Genomic DNA, 27,208 nt, shown 5'->3' on the forward strand with positions numbered 1-27,208 from the left:
GCAGACGACATGATCTTATATCTGAAGGACCCAAAAAACTCAGTACCCAAACTCCTACACCTAATAAACCAATTTGGCAAAGTAGCAGGATACAAAATCAATCCACAAAAGTCAGCAGCTTTTCTGTACACCAGCAATAGACAAACAGAAAAGGAAATTATGGAAACAATTCCATTTACAGTAGCCAAAAAAAGAATAAAGTACCTAGGGATCAACTTAACCAAGGACGTGACGGACCTATTCAATGAAAACTACAAAAATCTAATAAGGGAAATCAAAGAAGACACAAGGAGATGGAAAGACCTCCCATGCTCATGGGTAGGCAGAATCAATATAGTGAAAATGGCCATATTGCCCAAATTGTTATACAAATTCAATGCAATACCTATCAAAATCCCAGCCACATTCTTCACTGAAATAGAGAAACCAATCCATAAATTCATATGGAACAGCAAAAAACCTAGAATAGCCAAAGCAATTCTAGGCAAAAAAAGCAGTGCAGGAGGTATCACAATACCAGACTTCAAGCTCTACTACAAGGCTATCATAACAAAAACAGCATGGTATTGGTATAAAAACAGATCGGAAGACCAATGGATTAGAATTGAAGACCCAGAAAGAACCACACTCTTACAGCCAACTGATATTCGACAAAGGAGCTAAAGACATACAATGGAATAAACATAGCCTCTTCAACTACTGGTGCTGGGAGAACTGGGCAGCCATATGCAGAAAACTCAAAGTAGACCCAAGCCTATCACCATGCACCAAGATCAATTCAAAATGGATCAAGGACCTCAATATCAGACCTGAATTCTTGAATCTACTGAAGGACAGAATAAGAAAGACGCTAGAACTTATAGGCACAGGAAGGAACTTCCTGAATAGAGTCCCAGGGGCACAACAAATAGGGGGAAAGACTCGACAAATGGGACTAGTACAAATTAAAAAGTTTCTGCACAGCTAAGGTCATAGCCACCAAAATAGAAAGACAGCCAACCATATGGGAAAGGATATTTACCAGCACAGCAACAGACAAAGGCCTGATATCTGTCATCTACAGAGAACTCAAAAAACTAAGCCCCCCCAAGCCCAATAAACATATTAGGAAATGGGCAAAAGAGCTAAAGAGAGACTTCACAAGAGAAGATATAAAAATGGCAAAGAAACACATGAGGAAACGCTCAACATCCCTGCTAGTAAAGGAAATGCAAATAAAAACAACCCTGAGATACCACCTCACCCCAGTTAGAATGGCCTATACTCTGAACTCAGGAAACAACAAATGCTGGAGGGGCTGTGGGGAAAGAGGAACCCTTCTCCATTGTTGGTGGGAGTGCAAATTAGTACAACCACTTTGGAGAACAGTATGGAGGTTTCTCAAAAAGCTCAATATAGACCTACCCTATGACCCAGCCATACCACTCCTAGGCATCTATCCTAAACAGCAAAACCTAAGATATCAAAAAGACATGTTTATCACGGCACAATTCACAATAGCCAAAATATGGAAACAACCCAGATGCCCCTCCACAGACGAATGGATCCAAAAAATATGGTACTTATACACAATGGAATACTACATAGCGATTAGGAATGGTGAAATATTGTTGTTTGCAGGGAAATGGTCAGAACTCGAACAAATAATGTTGAGCGAGACAAGCCTAGAACACAGAAAACAAAGGGGCATGATCTCCCTGATACATGACTGTTAACAAAGGGAGACGGAGAGACAGTAGAGACCAAGTCTGTGAATACTGTATATGTTCTTGATACATTGTATATTGTATATATGTCTACCTGACCTGGATAAGGGATAGAAAAACAAGACGTAAGATATCACAAGAAATGTACACACTGCCCTACTATGTAACTGTACCCTTTTTGCACAAAAAATTTATGTTCAATTAATAAACAACAAAAAAAAAAACACTTCCCAGAAAAGAAATGTCAAGTGTCTCACCAGCCATTTTATTCCTGGCAAGTTAAAAATGATAATGCAAAGGTAATGTGTTGAATAAAATATGCTATTCTTTTAAAAAAAGGAAAATATTATCATAAACAAATAGGTCAAATATTAAATGTGCAATGGCTACTTTAAGCTAGGAAACTAATTTTAATCACTTACAGACTTCATATAACATGACAATTTCTTAATAATTTGATATGGTCAAACCAACACATTTCAACTAGCTTAATAACATAAATTATGCCAGGCACCAGTGAATGGCTCATACCTATAATCCTGGCTACTCAGGAGGCTGAGATCTAAGGGCTGTGGTTCAAAATCAGGCAGGCAGGCAAGAAAGTTCATGAGGCACTGATCTCCAATTAATCACATGCACACACACAAAAGTAAAGCTGAAAATGGAGTTGTGGCTCAAGCAGTAGAGTGCTAGCATGAGCAAAATATTAGCTCAGGGATAGCTCCGGGGCTCTGAGTTCAAGCCCCAGGACCAACACCAAAAAGATATAGATAGCTATAAATATATAAAATATGTGTGTATAGGTATATACGCATGTATCTATACATGCATACATACATACATGCGTATATACCTATACACACGTATTACATGTATATATTATATAGTCAATAAATATATGTAATTATGAAAAAGGTTATTTAATTCAGCATATCTGCTTTCTATAAGGTTCTGTGTGGCAAATAGCAAAGAAAACCAGTTGCCTCATTTATTTTTAAATGAATAGGCAGCTATTCTGCCTATCACTGCTTTATTACTTTTTGTTTTTGTTTTTTTGCCAGTCCAGGAGCTTGAACTCAGGGACTGAGCAGACAGAGCTGCTTTTGCTGAATACTAGCACTTTACCAGTTGAGCCACAGCACTACTTCTGGCTTTTTCTGTTTATGTGGTACTGGGGAATCGAACCCAGGGCTTCGCATATGCTAGGCAAGTGTTTCTACCATTAAGCCACATTCCCAGCCCCTAAATAGATTGTTTTTGTTTTTCTGTTACTTTTTATAGTACTACTTCTTTTTTCTTTTTGTCTGTATGGTGGTCCTGGGACTTGAACTCAGGGCCTGGGTGCTGTCCTTAAGCTTTTTTGCTCAAGGCTAGCACTCTACCACTTGAGCCATGGCTCTACTTCTGACTTGTTGATGGGAATTGGAGATAAGAGTCTCCTGAATTTTCCTGCCCCCGCTGGCTTCAAAAATCACTATCCTAGGCTGGGAATATGGCCTAGTGGTAGAGTGCATGCCTCATATACATGAAGTCCTGGGTTTGATTCCTCAGCAACACATATATAGAAAAAGGCAGAAGTAGTGCTGTGCCTCAGGTGGTAGAGTGCTAGCCTTGAGCAAAAAGAAGACAGGAGGGCTGGGAATATGGCCTAGTGGGTAAAGTGCTCACCTCGTGTACATGAAGCCCCAGGTTCGATTCCTCAGCACCACATATACAGAAAAAGCCAGAAGTGGCACTGTGGCTCAAGTGGTAGAGTGCTAGTCTTGAGCAAAAAGAAGCCAGGGACAGTGCTCAAGCCCTGAGTTCAAGGCCCAGGACTGGCAAAAAAAAAAGAAGAATAATAAGAAGTAGAAGACAGGGACAGTGCTCAGGTCCTGAGTTCAAGCCCCAGGACGGCCAAAAAATAAATCACTCTCCTCAGATCTCAGTCTCCCGAGAAGCTGGGATTACAGGAGCCACAAGCCCTGGGTATCAACTCACCATTTCCACATACTACATAAGTTATTTATTTATTTATTATGACTAGTGCCAGTCTTTCTCATCTCAAGTTTAAGTTGGTTTTTTGGGTTTTTTTTTTTGCCAGTCGTGGGGCTTGGACTCAGGACCTGAGCACTGTCCCTGGCTTCTTTGTGCTCAAGGCTAGCACTCTGCCACTTGACCCACAGTGCCACTTCTGGCCGTTTTCTGTATATGTGGTGCTGGGGAATTGAACCCAGGGCTTCATGTATGGGAGGCCAGCACTCTTGCCACTAGGCCATATCCCCAGCCCCCTGAAGTTATCTTTTTTTTTTTTGGCCAGTCCTGGGCCTTGGACTCAGGGCCTGAACACTGTCCCTGGCTTCTTCCTGCTCAAGGCTAGCACTCTGCCACATGAGCCACAGCGCCGCTTCTGGCCGTTTTTTCTGTATATGTGGTGCTGGGGAATCGAACCTAGGGCCTCGTGTATCCGAGGCAGGCACTCTTGCCACTAGGCTATATCCCCAGCCCCTTAGCCAAGTTTTATAACAAGTTATTCTTCTTTCCAAACCAAGCACAAGAATATTAAATTGGAGAGAAATGCTAAAGATCTTACTACCCTTAATAAAATCATTTAGTCACTTATAAATCCAATAAGAAAATCCAATCTTTTTTCATTAGAACACCGTGTCATAGTAAAAGTTATTCCTGAGTCCACAGATACTATGGATGCTTCTTGTGAATATGACCCATCTTTGAAACAAACAACAAAAAAAAGCTGTAAGATGGACACCACTGGCTCACAGTTTAATCCTAGCTGTTAAAGAAGCTGAGACCTGGAAGATCACTTTGAAGCCAGCTCAGGGGGGAAAAAAAAATCCAAGCGAGTCCATCTCCAATTAATCAGCACAAAACTAAACTGGAGGTGTGGCTCAAATAGTACAGCACTGGTCACACAAGTGAAGCAAGTTTGAATTCAAACCCCTGTACTAAAGGAAATAAATAAAAGCTCAACAACATAAGTACCAAGAATTCATATCATTTAACTCTTCTGACTTTAGTGTTAAAACACTTTATTGCTGAATTTCTAATGCTACTTAGACTCTCCAAATTAGAATTTAAGGTTTATCCTATTTTTTAAATCTTTTTTTAAGCACCAAGAAAAAATTAAATCAGCTTGTCCTATTACAATGAACAAATTATTTTATTTTAGTTCTTAAAAAGCTTTAACAAAGAGTCAAAAGACAAGGGGTTTTGTCAGCTTAGCAACTAAAAAGTAGCTATATGACACTGCATAAGCTACTGAATTTGTCTGAATTTCATTACAATGAATGGAGATTAATTGCAGCACTAAAATTTAGCTTTCCTAAACGTGTTATTTTTCTCTTTAGCTCCTTCAAATATTCACTTTATGTGGATTTAGCCAAGTTTTGAAATGATATCTAAATTTCCACATTATAATCCAAGTTCTAAATAATTCTTGGCCTAACTTAAAGTATCTTCCAACTACCCAGAATTAGCTGTTTAAAGAAATAAACAGTCTGGGTGCTGTTGACTCACACCTGTAATACTAGCTACTCAGGAGGCTATGATCTAGGATGGTGGTTTGAAGCTAGTCAGGCAGGAAAGTCTGTGAGACTCATCTCCAATTAAACATCAAAAAGCCAGAAGTGGAACTGTGGCTCAAGTGGTAGAACACTAGCCCTGAGCACAAAAGCTCAGAGACAGTAGTACCCAAACCCTAAATTCAAGCCACAGGCCTGGCATCAAAACAATACATTAAAAGTAAAAAAAAAACCACAAAAACACAAAAACCAATAATAATCATCATCATCATAATAAAGATAATAGAGAAATAAAGGACTTCTTATCTTTATGATTAATACATAAAATACAAATCCTATTTTTAGTTTTCATTATCTGTAAGAAGATGTCAGAAATTATTACTTCCTTGCTTCATTTTCCCATCTCAGTGCAATGCGATAATAAAGTATTACTAAACATTAAGCACTAAAATTATATGTGAGCTGGGCATGGTGATACATATCTGCAATCCCAGCATTCAGAAGGTTAAGGCAAGAAAATTTCAAGTTTCAAGCCAGTCTGGACTATACAATAAGATCCTCTCTCATACTCCAATAAAAAGGATATATGTGTATAATTTCCAACGTATTTCTTTTTTCCCAATTTCAATTTTATTGTAAAGATGATGTACACAGGGGTTAGTTACAGTTACATAGGTAAGATCATGAATTCATTTCTTTTTTGCTTTTTTTTTGTCAGTTGTAGGGCTTGAACTCTGGGCCTGCGCTGTCCCTGAGCTCTTCAGCTCAAGGCTAGTACTCTACCAGTTGAGCCACAGTGACACTTCTGGTTTTCTGGTGGTTAATTGGAGATAAGAGTCTCACAGATTTTCATGCCCAGGCTGGCTTTGAACTGTGATTCTCAGATCTCAGTCTCTTGGGTAGCTAGGATTATAGGCATGAGCCACTGACGGGCACCTGGCATGAGTACATTATTTTTATAATTTTTTCCAGTCCTGGGCTTGAACTCAGGGCCTGGGCACTGCCCTGAACTTTATTTGTTTTCCTCAAGGCTAGCACTCTACCATCTTGAGCCATGGTGCTACTTCCAGCTTTTTCTGTTTATGTCGTAATGAGGAATTGAACCCAGAGCTTCATGCATGCTAGGCAAGCACTCTACCACTAAGCCACATTCCCAGCCGAGTACATTTCTTTTTGCACAGTGTTATCCCCTCATTTTCACCCTTCTCCCCCTACCAAAGTATTTCTTTAAAGAGTAGTCTTAATTATGTTGTTGTTATAATTTGTTATAATAGAATATCTATATCACTGATAAATTTATAATAAATTTTAATTCCCAAAGAATAAAATTTGTCTTTAATAAATACACATAATTTATCTTGCCAACTTAGTTATTTTCTCATCATAAAAGTTTTGTATATTGGTGATACTGGTAACTTTTTGTTAACACAAAAGTACCACTAGAGGCCACCAAATACTTCACAGTTACAAGTTATTCTGGCTTGCTTCAAGGTATGTTAAGATTAGGCCAAAGTATAAGGAAATATCCACACATAATAATATCGCTAACTGTAAGTTCTATATTAATCTTCAAAGAACAACAGAAACTAAAAAAGAAGAATGTTAGCATATTTTATACATCAAATAGGATGACTAGATCAGCAAAAGGTTTCATTAGACCATGAATGGGGAGAGGGACTATAAAAAAAGGTATCACTTGGCCAGGTGCCAGTAGCTCACACCTGTAATCCTAGATACTTAGAAGGCTGAGGTCTGAGGATGGTGGTAAGAAGCCAGCCCAGGCAGAAAAGTTCCTGTGAGACTCTTATCTCCATTAACCATTCAAAAACTAGAAGAAGTGGAACTGTGGCTCAAAGTGGCAGAGCTGCTAACCTTGAGCACAAAGAGGCTCAGGGGACAGTGCCTAGGCCCTGAGTTCAAGCTCCACATCTGATAAAAAACAAACAAAAAAACAACAACAGTATTGCTTTATGCTGAATGCTGATGGCTTATGTCTGTAATCCTAGCTACTCAGGAGGCTGAGATCTGAGGCTCAGGATTTAAAGCCAGCACAGGGTAGGACAGTCCTTGAGACTTACTTCCAATTACCCTTCAAAAAACTGGAAGTAGAGTTGTGGTTCAAATGGCAGAGTGCTTTCCCTGAGCAGAAAAGCTCAAGGAGAGTGCCCAGGCCTTGAGTTCAAGCCCTAGGACCAGCAGACACAAAAAAATTAAACACACACACACGTGTGTGTGTGTCAACATGTATATCACTTTATATAGCTTTGGAAACAGATTATATTATCTAGGGAGTTGATATTCTAAGTTGATGCTACCTCTTATAAACTAAGTATATGTCTATATGTAGCTATATATACACACATACAAATATTTAGATACATACATTCTCAGAGTTGAGAAGCAAGATATAGTACCCAGTGGCCTACTTCCTCCAACTTGCTCCACCTCTGACACCTTTCATCATCTCCCAATAATGCTTCCTCTAGAACCCTTGGGATCCCAGCTATGTGGTTTTATTACTTTAATGAAACTACAATCTGGAAGATACAAGTACTATTTTCACCAGACACCAGTGCTCACACCTGTAATCATCCTAGATACTTAGGGAGCTGAAATCTGGGCATTGTAGTTTGAAGCCAGCCCAGGCAACAAAGTCTGAAACTACTCAGAAAAAGCTCCAAGTAGCACTGAGGCTCAAGTGGTAGAGTGCTAGCCTTGCACAAAAAGAAACTCAAGGACAGCACCCAGGCCCAGAGTTCAAGCCCCAGGAACAGCACACATACACCCACACCCACATCCCCACACACCATTTTCTAGCAAACTTCATTTACTTTGTTATAAACATGACTTTTCCCCTCCTTTCTGGAGAAAAGGGTTTAGGGAATGTGACAGAGGGAGTGGTGAAACAGATTGAAATACAGTACTGCCGTTTATGGAGATGTAACAATGAAACCCCTCCCATATAACTGATCTAAGTCAACTTAAATAATTTCTGTAGTCCCTGGTATGTTTGTAAAGGCTGTCTTCATACTACACTCCACTGGTCTTATGTCTAAACAAAGTCAAGTCCTTTCACATGTCCTTCATATCAACTTCCAGACTATCTTTAACACTACATTCATAACCTAACATTCTACCTCAGTATATGGGCTTCAGATGCTACCTATAATCTTTCTTAGATATCATTTATAATTTTAAGTTATTTTCATGTAGTCCTCAAATCTCTCTGGCTAGCATATTATTCACCCTATCTTTACTTTAAACAATGAGTTGCACAGTTGGCTTTTTATACCCACAGGCAAGAATTTACATGTTCACCTACTGTACTTCATCATCTTACATAAAGGGACCATAACTCCAAACTTTTAGAATCATTATAAATTCTAATTCTGTCATGCACTTTTACTACCTTTCTCATTCTCCTGTCATGTTAAGAAAACTCACTTATGTTCTTTTGATTCAGTTCCCAAACTGAACAGTATTTATTGTCTAGGTTGGATGGATAGGTGCTGCCCCATTTGTTATATTCAACACATTCTAAACAGCTTAAAGAATTAAAACATTACATGGAACTTAGAGTTACTTCTCTTCCCTCAAATAGCATCCCATATTCAACATACTTCTTAGTTACATCCACAGAACATTAAATATGGCTTTTTTCTCTTTTTCCCATACTAAAAGACAAATCAGTAGTGCATAATTTAACTAATTAATTTTTTAAGAACTTCATATTTAGAAATTCTGACTGCTTATTCTTTTTCAAGCCACAAGATAACCACGGTACTTTTGTCTTCTAAGAAAATTAGCTAGGCTATAAATGCTTCAGTGAAGGCATTCTGAATTATAGTATAAAAAGATTCACTTTTGAGACAGGGTAACTTAAAAAGGAGCTGGTGCCAAAACAATACTATTTTGTTGATGCCCTACACCCAGCCAATAAAAACTTTTTTTTCTCACAATCATGAATAGATTGTTAGCCATAGAATGCCTATGGAAAACAATTCTTTAATTTTCTTTGAAATACTATTACTAAAATTAACTTTCAATTTTATTTATATGACTGTCTGTGGTTTCTCTGTATACCTAAAAAGCACAAGAAAAAGACAAAAATATCCCAGAACTAGAAAAGCAGTCATTATGTTTGGTTTCACTTATTTTCATATTTTTATTTTTAAAATCATACCAAATTAAAGTTTACCATTTCTAAATAGAAGAAAAAGAAGGCAACTTCTTTTTGTAAAAAATGGAAAGAATTCAGTATCCTCTAAATTACACTTAAGATTCAATTTATTAGTGGGTAAATGCTTACAGTTATTTTCTACAAGTTGTAAAGTTTAATTTTCAGGTTAAACTTTAATCAAGTTGATTGAACCAATCAAAATAATTTGACCAATCTGTCTTTCATTTAAATTTATCTACATCAACTATGTGGTATGTGAGAAGGAGAGATGGCAACAGAAAGTAATTTCAATATAGTATGCTCTGAACTTCTATTTGTTTCTAGATACAGTATGTAGGTAGAGTTGGTCTCCATTCAATAATGCAGTGCTGTGATCTGGATATAGTGTAATATCCCCTAAAAGTTTGTTGTCAATAAAATTTGGTCCCCAAAAAGTAGCCCTGGAAAGTAGAAGGTCTTGTTCACTGGAGGCATGTAGTATTACTCAAGATACTCCTTAGGGGTTCTCCTGAGGACTGTTTATAAAAGGAGCAAGCCTGGCATATCCCATTTTGTATGACCCTTATATAAGTTCTTATCACCTATTTGCTCTTGAGCATGCATTCTTACCCTTGCCAGCTGTGTTGCCAGATAATTAGGCCGACTTCCATTTTTCCATGCCATAGAACATGTACTATATACCACAATCGTACAAACATATGAGCTAAATAAACCTTTTTTCTTTTTAAGTAGCCTGTGTCAGGTATTTCATTATAATGATGTAAAATTGACTAATACAAGCAGCATTCTCTTAACATTTTTTTAACCTCAGTTCTTCCAAATTACAGAACTCTATTTTCAGATACTGTATTTATACTAAACTATAAATGTTAATGTAGCTTAAAATGTCATTTCTAGAATACTCTCACATCCTGAGTAAAACTAAGAGTTAAAGACCTAGGTTTGGCCTTTCGGCTCTCTGACCAGCACCATGGCGGTCGGCAAGAACAAGCGCCTTACAAAAGGCGGTAAAAAGGGAGCCAAGAAGAAAGTGGTTGAACCATTTTCTAAGAAAGATTGGTATGATGTGAAAGCATTGGCCATGTTCAATATAAGGAATATTGGGAAAACACTAGTCACGAGGTCTCAAGGAACCAAAATCACATCTGATGGCCTCAAGGGTCGGGTGTTTGAAGTGAGCCTCGCTGATCTGCAGAATGATGAAGTCACATTCAGAAAGTTCAAGCTCATTACTGAGGATGTTCAGGGCAAGAACTGTCTGACCAACTTCCATGGCATGGATCTCACCCGAGACAAAATGTGCTCCATGGTTAAAAAGTGGCAGACCATGATTGAAGCTCATGTTGATGTCAAGACTACAGAGGATTATTTGCTTCGTCTGTTTTGTGTTGGTTTTACTAAAAAAACGCAACAATCAAATCCGCAAGACCTCCTATGCCCAGCATCAGCAGGTGCGCCAGATCTGGAAGAAGATGATGGAGATCATGACCAGAGAGGTGCAGACAAATGACTTGAAAGAAGTAGTTAATAAATTGATTCCAGACAGCATTGGCAAAGACATAGAAAAGGCCTGCTAGTCTATTTATTCACTGCATGATGTCTTCGTTAGAAAAGTAAAAATGCTGAAGAAGCCCAAGTTTGAATTGGGAAAACTCATGGAGCTTCATGGTGAAGGTGGTAGTTCTGGAAAAGCTACTGGGGATGAGACTGGTGCTAAAGTCGAGCGAGCTGATGGATACGAACCACCAGTCCAAGAAACTGTTTAAAATTCAGAGTTTTAATAGTGACAAATAAAAGACCTATTTGTGAAAAAAAAAAGACCTAGGTTTGAATACTAGCTCTGGTGAATCCTGGTTAGTTTAAATTATTTGTATTTGCTAAGCCTTGGTCTACTTACTTGTAAATTAATGCATGATTACCAATTATCTAAGTTTATATTATGTAAATGATGATAGTCTATCCATGCTATACAACTGCAAGGTGTTAATTACTTAATGTTATATGCTAAAAGTCATTCTGTGTTGGAAAGAAAATGACTTTTCCCTATACACATACAAAAATAGTCACTACTGCACTACAATCAATAAACCTTTTAGGGACTAGGCCAAAGTAGAGGAACATTTCATTATATCTCTTTGGTTTTGACACAATAAGAGTATACTATGGTTGTTTATATTATTGCTGTTTATATACAGAATAATTACAAATCTCTAATACATGAAAGAGTAACATAAGACAATAAATAATTTTAAGAGACCACAAGAAATTAGCAGTAATTTATTCTGCTGTAATGACTTTTGATATATAATACATTTATTTTGTACTTGATGAAGCATGATAAATACTAAATAATCAGAGCTATTAGCAATTAGGAAAAGTGTTAAGAAAATTCCCAACACAATCTAACATTTTAATATTAAGTATTAATTTACCCTGTAAAACTTTAAATACTATGCTACAAATCTCTAACCACTTCCTTTAGATTCTTATATTCCTTCTTCATTTTTAATTGCCCAATTCAAGATTTACCCTCTTGTGAGGCTAAAAACTCACAACCTTCTTTAGGTGGCTTGAGTTATAAGAAATAAAACTAAGTACTCTTCCATCCTAATAAAGTACAATGAGGCATCAACAAGGATGAGAAAATTTACAATTTTCAACATCATTTTATTCCTGACATTTCTAGTCCATGCTAACAAGAGAATAAACAATTCTTCCTCTTATTGAAATACTGAAGCAATAGGAATAATAATAAACAACCATCTACTTAATTTATTAGACCATTTGTTTCATGGAAGGTATCATAATTTTTTTTTATTTTTTTATTTTTGGCCAGTCCTGGGGCTTGGACTCAGGGCCTGAGCACTGTCCCTGGCTTCTTTTTGCTCAAGGCTAGCACTCTGCCACTTAAGCCACAACGCCACTTCTGGCCATTTTCTGTATATGTGGTGCTGGGGAATTGAACCCAGGGCCTCATGTATACAAGGCAAGCACTCTTGCCACTAGGCCATATCCCCAGCCCCATAATATTTTTTGAATAATTATTTATTGTCAAAGTGATGTACAGAGGGGTTACAGTTTCATACATAAGGCAGTGGGTACATTTCTTGTACAATCTGTTACCTCTTCCCTCATTTCCTCCCCCCCCATGTGTTTTAATTATTTATGCATTCTATCTTTATAATACCCGTGAGATTAGCACTTTATAGATAAAGGTTCTGATAAGCAAATACGCTAAGTAACTTGTCAAAAGTCATACCACCAGCTGCTAGGATTTCATCCCCGGCAGCCTACTTCAGAGCTTGATTTTTTTTTCCTTAGTACTAAAGTTTGAACCAGGGTTTCTACCACTTGAGCCACATCCCTGGCACATTTTGCTTTGGTTATTTCCCAAGTAATGTTGCCCTTTTGCTGAGATAAGCCTGAACCTCAATTCTATTTTTGCATAACTGAGATGATAGGCATATACCACCATAGTCAGCTTTTACTGGTTAAGATGAGGGCCCCACAAAATTTTTGCTCAGGCTAGCCTTGAGCCATGATCCCCCTAATCTCAATTCTCCAAGTAGCTAAGATTATAGGTGCTACTGTGCACATGCTCAGAGCCTGCACGCTTTAACTGTTGTATTATGCCATATGTTTTTTCAACAGGAACTGTTTACATATATATTTACCTAAACGTGATTCCCTTCTCCTTCTTCCTTCCCTCTCTGTCTCTGTCTGTCTGTCTCTCTCTCATACACACCCACACACTCCTCTTTCTCACTTCTTTCTCTTTCTCTATTATGTTTAAAGAAGCAAGCTTCAAAGTCTTATTTGGAAATGTTTAGTGACCATCATTCTAATTCTCTTTTTTACCACTCTCCATGAGTCTGCCATGGTTAAGAAAAATAGATTGGCCTAGCTATTATAAACTACATTCAACCATTAAATTCCCATGGACTGGCTAACAAAAAAGTTGCAAACCCTATAGTTAACAAGGAAATAATTCAGATTTGTGATTTCAAGACCAACTCAAAGCATAACTGGTAACCATTAAATGAACATTTCGTTTCTTATCTGTCTATGTTATTGCTTTGTTTTCCCTACAACAGCTATTTTCAGAGAAAATAATATTTTCTTAGTAACATGAAATTATTTAGGCTAAGAATTTTACTAAGCAATCAGAGATTTTTATGCTTTTGAGTATATGAATATAAATTTTACTTTTAATGGAGAAAAATAAGAAAGCAAAACAGGTATTCCAAAATCAAAACAACTGGTGATATGAGAGGAGCAAATTATTTCTAGGAATATGTTGCAGGAATATCATCAAATTATTTAACAGAAAGCATAAGATAATGCAAACAGAAATACAACATTTTAAGAAAGAAGAATATTACCATAAAGTATAATACTAACTTACCAATTCAATTCCCTGTGGAAAAGGTGTATCATCCCAGTCCTTCTGTGGAAATCTCTGGATTATTTTTCCCAGACCTTCTCCTGACCCTGTTAATAAAATAAAAATTAATCCGTTTTAAGTTACTAAGATATCTAAATATACTTACACTAAAATTCATTCATAAATTAATATTTGAATGAGGCGATACATAGATTAAAATTTTCTTAAGTTTATAAAGGAAATAGAAGTATTCTTCTGGTGGACACATAATGATGAATATGGTCAAGCTATTTGTTTGAATGTATGAAAATAGAAGAATGAAACCTGGTGAAATTATTTTAAGAAAAGGAAGTGGAATAAGGAAGTGAGATGGGGATACATTGTAATATATATCTTTATATATATATATATATAGAGAGAGAGAGAGAGAGAGAGAGAGAGAAAGGTAATAAGCCCCCAAACTGTACAACTAATTTATACTAATCAAAAACTGTTCCTCTTCCAAAATAATACTGAAGTCGCAGGCAATCCCTACCCTATAGACTGATAGATAGGAGGAGGCACTGAAATCTAAACTCTTGGAATCTATTATATAATTGAAATAAATTGCCCTCTGTGCTTCAAAAAGAAAGTAAAATCAGTGTCCCAAGCTGAATTTTAAGAGTTTTTCTATGGAAACAATAATAATCTTAAATGACAAATGAAATGGTACTGTTAGCACTAAGTTTCAGTTTGGATACTATGATGGGTTAAATACAAGTTTTTTAGGCTGGCCCACTGAGGCCTTACATTATCTAGGCAAACTTTCTCAACATTGGCATTACTGATGTTATGGGCTGGATAATTCTTTTTTATATGTTGGGTGGAAAAGAATATGATCTTATGCTTTGCAATATGTTTAGCAGCATCCTGTAGCCTTTCTTCCCTAGATGTCCCTAGTAGCACCCACCACCAACACCGAGTTATTACAACCAAGAATGTCTCCCAGGGCTGGGAACATGGCCTAGTGGTTGAGTGCTCGCCTTGTATACATGAAGCCCTGTGTTCGATTCATCAGCACCACATATATAGAAAATGGCCAGAAGCTGTGCTGTGGCTCATGTGGCAGAGCCTTGAGCAAAAAGAAGCCAGGGACAGTGCTCAGGCCCTGAGTCCAAGCCCCAGAACTAACAAAAAAGAAAAAAACAAAACAAAAACCCTGACTGATTGTTTGCAGTACTGGGGTTTGAATTCAGGGCCCAGTGCCATTCTATTACTTGGGCTCTTTTTGCTTTAGTTGTTTTTCACATAGGGTCTCAAACTTTTGCCCTAGTCAGCCTCAGACTGTGATTCTCCTATTTCTAATTTCTGAGTAGCTGGGATTAGAAGTGTGCACCACCCTGCTCAGATAATCTTCCAATTTCTACAGGAAAGTCCTTCAAATATTTAAATAAAACCATATTTCCAATAAAAATCTTATTTTCTGCCTCCTCATCCTCTACTCTCTAGCCCCAAAATCTATCTTTTCAAATCTAAACATTTCTATTTGTGGTATGGATCATATATATGTATATATATATATGTATATATACATACAAAGGATATATCGTATATCATTATATTTGTATAAGAATACAGACTCAAAAAAACAAGAAGACAAAAGGAAACAGTTGGAAAAAATATCGGTATTCAACAAGTACAGCCTTTTTGCTAGTCATTATTTCAAATTATACAGTAAAGCAATGATTTGCACAGCATTCCCATTGTATTAAATACAGAAGTATCTGGGAATATGGCTTAGTGATAGAGTGCTTGCCTAGCATACATGAAGCCCTGGGTTTGATTCCTCAGCACCACATAAACAGAAAAAGCCTGAAGTGGTGCTGTGTGGCTCAAGAGGTAGAGTGTTAGCCTTGAGCAAAAAGAAGCCAGGGACAGTGCTCAGGCCCTGAGTTCAAGTCCCAGGACTGCCAAAAAAATTGAAGTAATATTGAGATGATTTAAAGTATATAGAAGGTGGGCATCAGTGGATCATGTCTGTAATCCTAGCTCCTCAGGAAGCTAAGCTCTGAGGATCACAGTTTGAAGCCAGTGCAGGCAGGAAACATTTGTGGACTCTTACCTCCAATTAACTACCAAATAAAGCTGGAAGTGAAGCTTGACTCAGGTGGCAGAGAGCTAGCCTTGAGCAGAAACAGATAAAACATTCTGGGGCAGCTGCCAGGCCCAGAGTTCAAGCCTCAGGACTGGCACAAAAAAAGAATATGGTCTTAGAACCTATTTCCAGTATTTACTTGCTATTACTTTACTCTGAGGAAACTACATCACCTTTCTTATGCTTCATTTTTCCTTCTCAATATGTAAAATGGGATGTTATCATCTACTTCTTAGAGTTGTATCAAGGAAATGTTAATTTACACTGAAATGTGTGTTAGTGAGAATGTGTATCAATCTGTCCTACTTGAGAAAACTAGCTTGGTATGCTTGATACACTGTAACAGCTTTGTTTTTATATTAGCTTTTTTTTTTTTTTGGTGCCCATAAGCCCTTTTTTATTTATTGAAGTTACTTTTGAATGAAACATGTGAACTTTTTTTTTAACAAAACCATATTTGAAGCTGGTGCAAGTGGCTCATGCCTATATTCCTATCTACTCTTAAGACTGAGATCTGGAGGACAGTCATTTGAAGCCAACCTGGGCAGAAAAGTCAACAAGACTCCATCTCCAGTAAACCAGCAAAATGTAGGAGCAGAGGTGAATAAAGCAAGCTAAAGGAAGTGACATCCAGTATCAGTGATGTGAGACTGATATCAGAAACAAAAAAAAACATTTTATGCTGTCTTGTCAAATGGCATTTCATAATTAGGTTATAACCATATTCAATTTTCTTAATACATTCACACTTTAGATCTCATGTCTGTTGCCTACTATATTGACATTACTCAATCTTTCATTTTAATATTAAATACTTTCAGTTAGGCAGATACACTATAAAATGAAGCTATTTTAAGTTAGCAGTTTAGTAGATATTGATTGACAAACTCTCAATAAAAACATTCTAGTAAATGTGAACAATAATTGAGGGATTAAGGTATGAGTCAAATAACCATACCTGACTAGCAAGTGCAAGGTCCTGAGTTTGAATCCCAATATTGAGAAAACAAAGGGTTTGTGTTATACTAAGGGATTGTGTTATACTAAGTGTCGGAGGGTTAACTCCATCTTGATTAGGGAAACATGGTAGGAAATGTTGGGGGGAATAGAGCTGACTCCATCTTGATTATTGGGTCAACCTGACCCCAATATTCTGCCTCTGTAAACGGCTTGCTTAACCTGTTATTTGCTCTACCCCCTGTGTCAACCCCCTACATCTGTGCCATGCTTGCTTTGTTGCGTGCTCTGCGCTGTGTCAACCTCCTACATCCGTGCCACGCGTGCTTTGTTGCATGCTTTGCCGCCTGCGTCAACCTCCAACATCTGTGAACTTATTGTGTGCTCTACCCCCTGCATCAACCCCCTACATCTATGCTATGCTTTTACCTTGATAAACCCCAGCTCAAGGACGGGGGATGGGGGGGTTAGTTTCAGCTCCTGAGTCTGTGCTATGTCCTGGCCAGGCAGTTTGCTTTTTGCTTCCCCAATAAACCCATCTTTTTGCTTGAGACTGTCTCTGAGTGGTGGACTCTTGTGGGGACGTGGAACCTCCCCCTCACCCCCTGAGCCCCATAACACTAAGCTATCACTCCAAGTGCTTCTCCAGGAAATATTTTCTAAAAATATATCAATTTAGCCTAAATCTGGCTAAATTTTTCCACAGGGAAAAAATTTGCACAGGAAAAAAGTCTTGGTTACAATATGGTACACAAAAACTACTGACTTTGTACCAGGTGCCAGTGGCTCGTGCCTGTAATCCTAGCTACTCAGGAAGTTGAGATTGGAGGACCATGGTTCAAAGCCAGCCTGGGCAGAAAAGTCCATAAAACTCTTATCTCCAAGTAATCACCAAAAAGTTGGAAGTAGAACTCAAGTGGTAGAAGGCTAGTCATTTTTTGTTTTAAAATTTTTATTGTTATTATAAAGGTGATATACAGAGGGGTTATAATTACATAAGTCAGGTAATGCGCACATTTCTTTTTGGACAGTGTCACTCCTTTCCTCACGCTCCCAGTTTTTTCTTCCCATCCCCTACCTACAAGTGATATAGTTCATTTTCAATATAGTGTCAAGTGAGACACTGTTGCATCCGTTCAGCCTTTGTCCTTCCCATTTCTGTTCTGTTTTGTAATGTAGTCTTTGAGTCTGATTTCTTATACTTAACACAATACATTTGATATCATCTATATTGTATTAAACAATAGTTATTTCCCTTCTACAATGAATAGTATTATATTTTCTTAAGGGCACCATAATTATCCACTTAATTCTTTTTTTTTCTTATTTATTGTCAAAGTTATATACAGAGAAGTTACAGTTTCATACATTAGGCATTGGATACATTTCTTGTACTGTTTGTTACCTCCTCCACTTAATTCTTGAAGGACATTTGTGCTGTTTGCAATTTCTTATACTTGTGAATACAGTCGTTATAACTATCTGCATAGCAGGTCTTTGTAAGAATGTAAGTTTTTAATTCACTTGAGTAAAAACTGGGAATAGGATTACCTGCTCATCAGGTCAGATCTTGGGCTTGGTGATGACATTTTAGATACATCAAAAGCATAATCTATGAAAGACAGGATTGATAAGCTAGACCTCATTAAAAAAAAATTTAATTCTGTAGAGCACTATAGTCTTGCATGGGGGGCAGGGGGGAAGCTCAAGGACAGTGCCCAAACCCTGAATTCAAACTCCAGGACTAGCACCAAAAATGAAAAATAAACTAAATATAATGAATTGTGAGTTTATGTAAAATTAATTTGCATAACTGCTATAGATTTATTATTTGTTATGGTATTCCTTGTTCTTTATGTATTCTTTTTGACTCTGACTCCACTCCTTCTATTTCACTCCCAAAACAATCCTTATGAAATATCACATAATGTCTTGAACTTGTTCTTCTCTCCTTCCTAAGGACTTTTATCTTAACATAAATTGCTGCAGTAAATAGCACAATGCTAGAAAACTAGACTCTTGTCCTTTGGGACATATAGAACTGACATATCTTTACAGGCTATGGGCTGATTAAAAAGAAAATTAGCTATATAGGAGGTTAAGAGCTGAGGATTGCGGTTCAAAGCCAACCAGGGCAAGAAAGTCTGTGAGACTCATGGCCAATTCACCACCTGAAAACCCTAAGTGGCGCTGGGCTCAAAGTGGTAGAGTGCTAGCCTTGAGCAGAAAGGCTAAGGGACAGTGCTCAGGTCCTGAGTTCAAGCCCCACAACTGACAAAAAAAAAAAAAGAAAGAGAAAGAGAGAGGGGGGAGGGAAGGAGGAAAGGAGGAAGGGAAGAAAGGAGGGAGGGAAGAAGGGAGGGAGGGAGGGAGGGAGGGAGGGAGGGAGGAAGGAAGGAAGGAAGGAAGGAAGGAAGGAAGGAAGGAAGGAAGGAAGGAAGGAAGGAAGGAAGGAAAGAAATATGAGAAGGTCATATACACATGTATGCATTAAGTAAAGTATGGTATCTGCTGGGAGACTAACACCTTTGAATAACTTACTTATGGTATAATAAAATGAACACCAGGAAATTGGTACTTGAGGGATTTGAGGGAAGATAAAGTCAAGGGAAGGGAAAGCAGATGAATGAAAAGAGAAAGTGTGGGAGAATGCAGTCATAATATTCACTGTGTGTGTGTGTGTGTGTGTGTGTGTGTGTGTGTGTGAAAATAAATAAATCTAGGAAATTTGAAGGGATGGGAAAAGTTGGGAAAGATGGAGAGAATTACGAAAGGGGTGACAATGATCAAGATGCATTGCACTCAAACAGACATTTTAAATTAGTAACTTTTGTATAACTGCGTAAAAACAGCAGTTATTTTTAAAATTAAAAAAAATTACTTGTTCATAAACAAAATTATAAGACCCAAGTTTTCCATCTTGATTTATAAAGACAATTTGTGTCACATTCTTGTTTACTAGTAGAGTTGTACTATGTTGCCAATATTTGCACAAAATTAACCATTCCCAAAATAAGACCTAATTGTATCATTATATACAATTTCCAAAGGATAAGGAAATGTTCACCCTCTGAAAAGAAAGTATACAAGAAATCATTATACAAAAGGCTTTCCTGAATTATATAGCATTTAATGAAAATAGATTGTTTGTTTCAACTAAAAAAGTCCTTCTACAGTTCCTCAAAAACAAGGTAAGAGGGGCTGGGAATATGGCCTAGTGGCAAGAGTGCTTGCCTCATATACATGAAACCCTGGGTTCGATTCCTCAGCACCACATATATAGAAAACAGCCGGGGCTGGGAATATGGCCTAGTGGCAAGGCCTAGTGCCTCTTATACATGAAGCCTTGGGTTCAATTCCCCAGCACCACATATATGGAAAACGGCCAGAAGTGGCGCTGTGGCTCAAGTGGCAGAGTGCTAGCCTTGAGCAAAAAGAAGCCAGGGACAGTGCTCAGGCCCTGAGTCTAAGACCAGGACGGGCCCAAAAACTAACTAACTAAATAAATAAATAAAATAGAAAACGGCCATAAGTGGTGCCCATAAGTGGTGCTGTGGCTCAATTGGCAGATTGCTAGCCTTGAGCAAAAAGAAGCCAGGGACAGTGCTTAGGCCCTGAGTTCAAGGCCCAGGACTGGCAAAAACAAGGTAAGAATGTAATGTGAAAAAAGAAAAAAGAATGTAATGTGGCTTTCTGGTTTTCCATATCATCTTTTACTATCAAAAGACTTGTCTTGATACATAAACATTTTTTCCTGAGTTAACAAAAAGTCCATAGGCTTTTGTACAACTGAACAAGAATGCATTTTAAAGTTGAACACAATACATAAAGAATGGGAATGCTTTATGTATAATAAATCAATAGCAGCCACACACTAATAATGTATAAACTCACAATTCATTATTAGTGTATAAATCCAATAACTTAAAAAAATAAATGTTGAGAATAAGAAAAATCCATAAAGAGTACAAACTGAAATTAAAACTAAATATTGATCTAACATTTTGATGAGTTACCCAAACTGCATAATCTTTCTGAATAGAAATGCCTTCTTTAACAGCAATGAAAAAAAGTGGTTGGAATGCTATGAAAACTCTATGTCTGGCTAGTGTACCTTGAGAAATAAAACAAATATGTTAGTCCTTAAATTGCACCTGCTTAACTCTTTCATAAGACACAATTTAAAGAGGGCCATCTAAAAGCTCAGGTGTTGGGGGGTTGGTTGCCAACTATAGCATAGATGATCCTTGAAAACATTATGCTAAGTGAAAGAAGACACACGCACACAGACACATACATTAGATGAGCCCATTTATATGAAGTGCTCAGAACAGGTTGATCCAAAGAAACACCAAGTAGGTTAGTGGTTTTCAAGGGCCTAGGAGGGAAGAAGATCTCTTAAGTTGATAAAATGTTTTAAATAGTTTCTAATATATTCCAAGGGTTGTTTATTTCTTTTTGTACTTTAAAAGGATGATATAGTGTATGAGTTAGCTTCCCAATGAAAAAAACTGAAATTTGCAGGGAAAACCTCTGGTCTAGACATCATAGTGAAGACTCACTTCTTGCTCTTCTCTCCTAAGTATAAATATCAGCCTGAAACTAACCCAAGAGGCAACCAAACAACTTTGAAAGGCAGTAAGAGGGAATAGACTGGCTTAGAATGGAGAAACCACCATAGAAATTTATCTTATGTCTCCCCATCCAAAGGAAGATGGCAACCTAGGCCTAATAAGTCCCAATTCCCAAACTAGCAAAAGAAAGCAGCACAGGTAGTCTCACTCCTACCCTAGGCCAAACAGAAGTCCCACTGACAATACAAAGCAAGCCCCTTCATGAACAAGAGAATAGCTAAAACAACCACATGGATAATATGCAGCCAGGAATGCACCTTTCTTCACTAGTAACCACAAGGCTCCCTTCCCACAGAAAGAAACCTTGGTTATCCGGCAGCACCAAGTGAGACCCTACCACAATACATGGCCTAGCCTTTATTCCGATAGGCCTAGTACTCTTCTATCTAAAAAGATTCCAAGATATCTGATCAACATCAGCAAAAAAGAACTCCACTGGATCAAGTGACCTAGCCAGATTCTTACCTATGAGTCTGGGTATCTTCTCACTAACCTAAAGACACTGAGGAAACAAAAGGACATGGCAAAAGAGACTCTACCACAGCAAGCAGCCAAGGGAACATCTTTGTTTCCATGGGTCTCATATGTACTACCAAAAGATATCGTAACAGTAGAATACTATCAGAAATGGTGACTGTGCCACAAAAAGCAACCAAATGTAAAGAAATTTCTTTATCCCTGAGGGCCTGAGACATCCATGACAAAAACACATGGATGTCCCTGTCTGGAGAATACATACCTTCTACCAACTCAGGCCCAACATGAGGAGCCCTAATGGTTCCAAATAAACCAACAAAACTGAAATGAAATTGCAAAGGCCCTAATACTTAAACTGCCATTTGAACAACAGCCTGAGCTACATACATAGCAAGACCCTTGTCCCATTCAAGTTCTCAATTATAACTTGAATGAGAAAAGACTTATGTCAACACAGACATGAATCAGGTGTTAGAATTATCTGACAAAGTTTTTTTTTTTTTTTTTTGGCCAGTCCTGGGCCTTGGACTCAGGGCCTGAGCACTGTCCCTGGCTTCTTCCCGCTCAAGGCTAGCTCTCTGCCACTTGAGCCACAGCGCCGCTTCTGGCCGTTTTCTGTATATGTGGTGCTGGGGAATCGAACCTAGGGCCTCGTGTATCTGAGGCAGGCACTCTTGCCACTAGGCTATATCCCCAGCCCCTGACAAAGTTTTTAAGCAGCTATCAAGAATGTATTATCGGGGCTGGGGATATGGCCTAGTGGCAAGAGTGCCTGCCTCAGATACACGAGGCCCTAGGTTCGATTCCCCAGCACCACATATACAGAAAACGGCCAGAAGCGGCGCTGTGGCTCAAGTGGCAGAGTGCTAGCCTTGAGTGGGAAGAAGCCAGGGACAGTGCTCAGGCCCTGAGTCCAAGGCCCAGGACTGGCAAAAAAAAAAAAAAAAAAAAGAATGTATTATCATCAATCACAAATTACTTTGAAACAGATTACTCAGAATCCCAAGACTTCCTAGAGTAAGAGTTTTTGCTCAGGACAAATAACCCTCAGATCTAACCAATCATACAATTATTATACATGATATATTAAATCCTAACAATTTCCAAGTTACATACAAAGAAATACACTTAGAGGGGCTGAGGATGAAGCACAGTGATAGAACCTTTGCCTACCATGCACAAAGCTTTACATTCCATCCCTAGCACCAAATAGGAAAACTTGAATATGAGGAAATCTCCCCAGTCTCGTAGAATAAATAAGTGGTGGACCAAAAATGCAAATTTAAGTCAGCCTAAATCTAGTATTCAACTGATTCCCAACCACAATGACAGGTGATTGATGTCAATTGGCTTTAAACTAATCTTCCCAGGCCAATATATTCGATTCTCCATTCATTTTTGTTTTGTTGTTTTTGTTTTTTGTCAGTCATGGGGTTTGAACCTGGGTCTGGGCACTGACCCTGAGCTCTTCAGCTCAAGGCTAGCACTCTACTTGAGCCACAGAGCCACTTCTAGTTTTCTAGTGGTAAATTGGAGATATGAGTCTCACAGATATTCCTGCCCAGGTTGGGTTTGAACCGTGATGCTCAGATCTCAGTCTCCTGAGTAGCTAGGATTACAGGTGTGAGCCACCAGCACCCAGCAATTCTCCATTCTTATTCCAACAATTTTTTAGACTGTTTAAAACGTCAGTGTCCTTTAAGCTTACAACTTACCTAATTCACAGCCTGTAGTTGCTGTACTTGAGGGCAGGGAAGGGAAACAATGATGAGGGCCTGCCAAAAATCAACCTATTTCAACACAGAATGTAATCTGAGTATAACTCTAAGAGCTAAGTCTAGATCTAGGCCATTGACTTTTCTATTCCTCTCCTCCAGTTCTACTAAATGAAACTAGAGCATGCTAAGGCAAGTCCAAGAATACAATGATAGTTTTTTGTTGTCACTATAATAAACTGAAAGTAAGCTCAATCTTCTGTGAGCTGTTTGTTAACAAAAGACAACTACTATGTCTTTTCAAAGGTAAATATGACACCCATGTCCCTCCCTATTTTGGTCCTTTTATTTTTCAAAACACCACAAAAGCGTTGGGAGCATGCCTCAGTGGTAGACCACCTGCCTGACAAGCTTAACAATCTTGAGTTCAAACCTCAATACCAAGAAAAAAAGCCCTCAAAATACCACTAAATTAAAGACATCAAACAGTAATTGTAAATAAGGAAAAATAGCTAGATTGGGAATACATCTTAGTGGTAGAGTGCTTGCCTAGCATGCATGAAGCCCTGGGTTGGATTACCACATAAACAGAAAAGGCCAGAAGTGGCTCAAGAGGTAGAGTGCTAGCCTTGAGCAAAAGAAGCTCAGGTACTGTGCCCAGGCCCTGAGTTCCAGCCCCAGGACTAGCAGAAAAAAGGAAGGAAGGAAGGAAGGAAGGAAGGAAGGAGGGAGGGAGGGAGGGAGGGAGGGAGGGAGGGAGGGAGGGAGGGAGGGAGGGAGGGAGGAAGGAAGGAAGGAAGGAAGGAAGGAAGGAAGGGAGGGAGGGAGGGAGGGAGGGAGGGAGGGAGGGAGGGAGGGAGGGAGGGAGGGAGGGAGGGAGGGAGGGAGGGAGGGAGGGAGAGAGAGAGAAAGAAAGAAAGAAAGAAAGAGAGAGAGAGAAAGAAAGAAAGCCATTGGTGACTCACATCTGTAATCCTAGCCACTCAAGAGGCTGAGATCTAAGGATTGAGATTCAAAACCAGACAAGGTAGGAACGTCTGTGAGACTCTTATTTCCAATTTACTACCAAAAAGCTAGAAATGGTGCTATGGCTCAAAAAGGTAGAACACTAGCTTTGAGCACACAAGTGCAAATAGCTTCCCACAAGTAACACCTCCAAATTAACCCAAAAAGTCTCATGAATATAATATAAATCACTGTGATCTGAATGTGTTTCCTCTATAAAAATTAAAACTTGGGTCCCAATGTAACAGTAGTAAGTGGGTCTCTTGGGAGGTAACTGGGTCATGAGTGGTTATTCCATTTAGAAATCAATGGGTTATCAGAGGAGTAGCCTGATTACCAAGTCAAGCTTTCTGGCTCGCTTATTCAGTTTCATCATTTGATGTTCTCTACCATGTCAGAGTGCATCAAGAATCCCTCCCCCCACTAAATGCCAAATCAGTTCTGGAATTGACCAACCTCTAAATAAATTTTTGTTCTTTATAAATTACCTGTTATAATAAACAAAGAATAATATTTGAAATATAAATACCACTGCCATGTTATGAGAAAAATACTATATGAAGAAATCTGAGGCTTGCCTAAGTTCTGTCTCTAAATAGGGTAACAGCCTAATTCTCTAACATCTCTGAGTCTTGGTTTCCCACTTATAAAGTAATCTAAGCTCCTTTCTCCAAAATTCTATGCATGGTAAATAAACCAACAGAAAATGTGAAATGTACGCATCTACCACAAGAGGGCATAAAACTATGGGTGCTGACCTGAAAGATTAAAATTTCCTTCAGATAAGATCACCTTCCTAGGAAAACTATGTCAATTTAAATTAAGCTTCAATAATCTGTTTGCTGGAAAAGAACTCTAGGCTATTGCCTAAACACTGTTATTTTATAATATGTTTAATAAGAGACCTTCAGTGGATGAATGGCTTAAGAAAATAGGGTATATATACACAATGGAATTCTACTCATCTATCAAAAAGACTGATATTGTGCTATTTTACAAGAAACTAGAAAGGCTAAGAAAAAATTAATATTAAGTAAGCCAGACCCAAAGAAAAATAGGTTGCATGGTTTCCCTCATTTGTGGTAACTAGAATGTACCTGTACACCTACAAGTAAACACACTAGATAGAAAAAGGGAAATAAAATACACTGGGACATGAAAAATATACAAGTCTCTGGGCACACAGAGTGGCACCACAGGAAGATATTCTTAGGAGAAGATCACAAAGGCACATCAGCTATATGCATCTATATAAAATGTAAGGTAATATTTATTAAAATGAACTCCAGGAAATGGAAATGACAGCGTTTTCTTTGTTGCTGTTTTTGCTTTCTTTTCCTTTTGTCTTGTTTGTTTGTCTGTCTTTTGGGAGGCAAGGGGGTACACAGAAATGGAGGGACAAAGAATGAACAAATGCAGCAGTGATGATACTCACCAGAAACTATGTGGAAAATGAACTATACAACCTGGGGGGTGGGGATGGGAGGGAAAAACTGGGAGAGAGCAAGGGAAAAGGGTGACATTATCCAAAAAGAAATGAACTCTTTATATGATTTAGGTAACTGTAACCCCTCTGTACATCACATTTACAATAACAATAAATTTTTTTAAAGAGACTGTTTTCTAGACTGGTTAAAGTTATCTTAAATCAAATTGAGGGGTGTAGTTCAACATTATATCTCCTGCTTATAATGTAAGAGACTACATACATACACACACACACACACACACACACACACACACACACACACAGGCACCATGCTTATTGTATAATGCTGAGAAATCAGTAACTTTACAAAAAAGGAGGTTAAGTATGGCAGAAAAGCATAAGCAGAGGGATAGAAGAAAAAAATGAAACTGGAGAGAATTTCTCAATATCATATACTTTGCCTACTAAAGTATTATAGAAATATTTTAATTGTATCACAAAATATTTATTCCAGGGGCTGGGAATATGGCCTAGTGGCAAGAGTGCTTGCCTCATATACAAGAAGCCCTGGGTTCAATTCCCCAGCACCACATATACAGAAAATGGCCAGAAGTGGCACTGTGGCTCAAGTGGCAGAGTGCTAGACTTGAGAAAAAAGAAGCCAGGGATGGTGCTCAGGCCCTGAGTCCAAGGCCCAGGACTGACAAAAAAAAAAAGGAATATCTGTAAGATAGATCTTTTTGTAATAAAAATAGAAAATTTTAAGCAAGTTCTACTGTAGCTTGCTATATTACTGTTGCTATGTTAAGTTTTCCTCCACGTGAAGGTAAGATTTTTTTTTTTTTTTTTTTTTTTTTTGCCAGTCCTGGGCCTTGGACTCAGGGCCTGAGCACTGTCCCTGGCTTCTTTTTGCTCAAGGCTAGTACTCTGCCACTTGAGCCACAGCGCCACTTCTGGCCATTTTTAATATATGTGGTGCTGGGGAATCGAACCCTGGGCTTCATGTATACGAGGTAAGCACTCTTGCCACTAGGCTGTATTCCCAGCCCGAAGGTAAGATTTTTAC

The 27,208-nt window shown here is 38.2% G+C and overlaps 1 protein-coding gene and 1 pseudogene across 2 annotated transcripts in view; one reads left to right on the forward strand and one right to left on the reverse strand.

Moving 5' to 3' along the window:
• Window positions 1-27,208, reverse strand: part of Sbf2 (SET binding factor 2) — a 263,756-nt gene that overhangs the window by 197,953 nt on the left and 38,595 nt on the right. For both annotated transcript variants that reach the window (XM_048359587.1, XM_048359588.1), the window contains exon 2: window positions 13,813-13,898. In XM_048359587.1, the coding sequence (XP_048215544.1) occupies window positions 13,813-13,898 (86 nt within the window). The remainder of the gene's footprint in view (window positions 1-13,812; window positions 13,899-27,208) is intronic.
• LOC125361258 lies at window positions 10,358-11,219 on the forward strand (annotated as a pseudogene).

This window comes from Perognathus longimembris, chromosome 13, assembly GCF_023159225.1.
Source record: "Perognathus longimembris pacificus isolate PPM17 chromosome 13, ASM2315922v1, whole genome shotgun sequence".
NCBI lineage: Eukaryota > Metazoa > Chordata > Mammalia > Rodentia > Heteromyidae > Perognathus > Perognathus longimembris.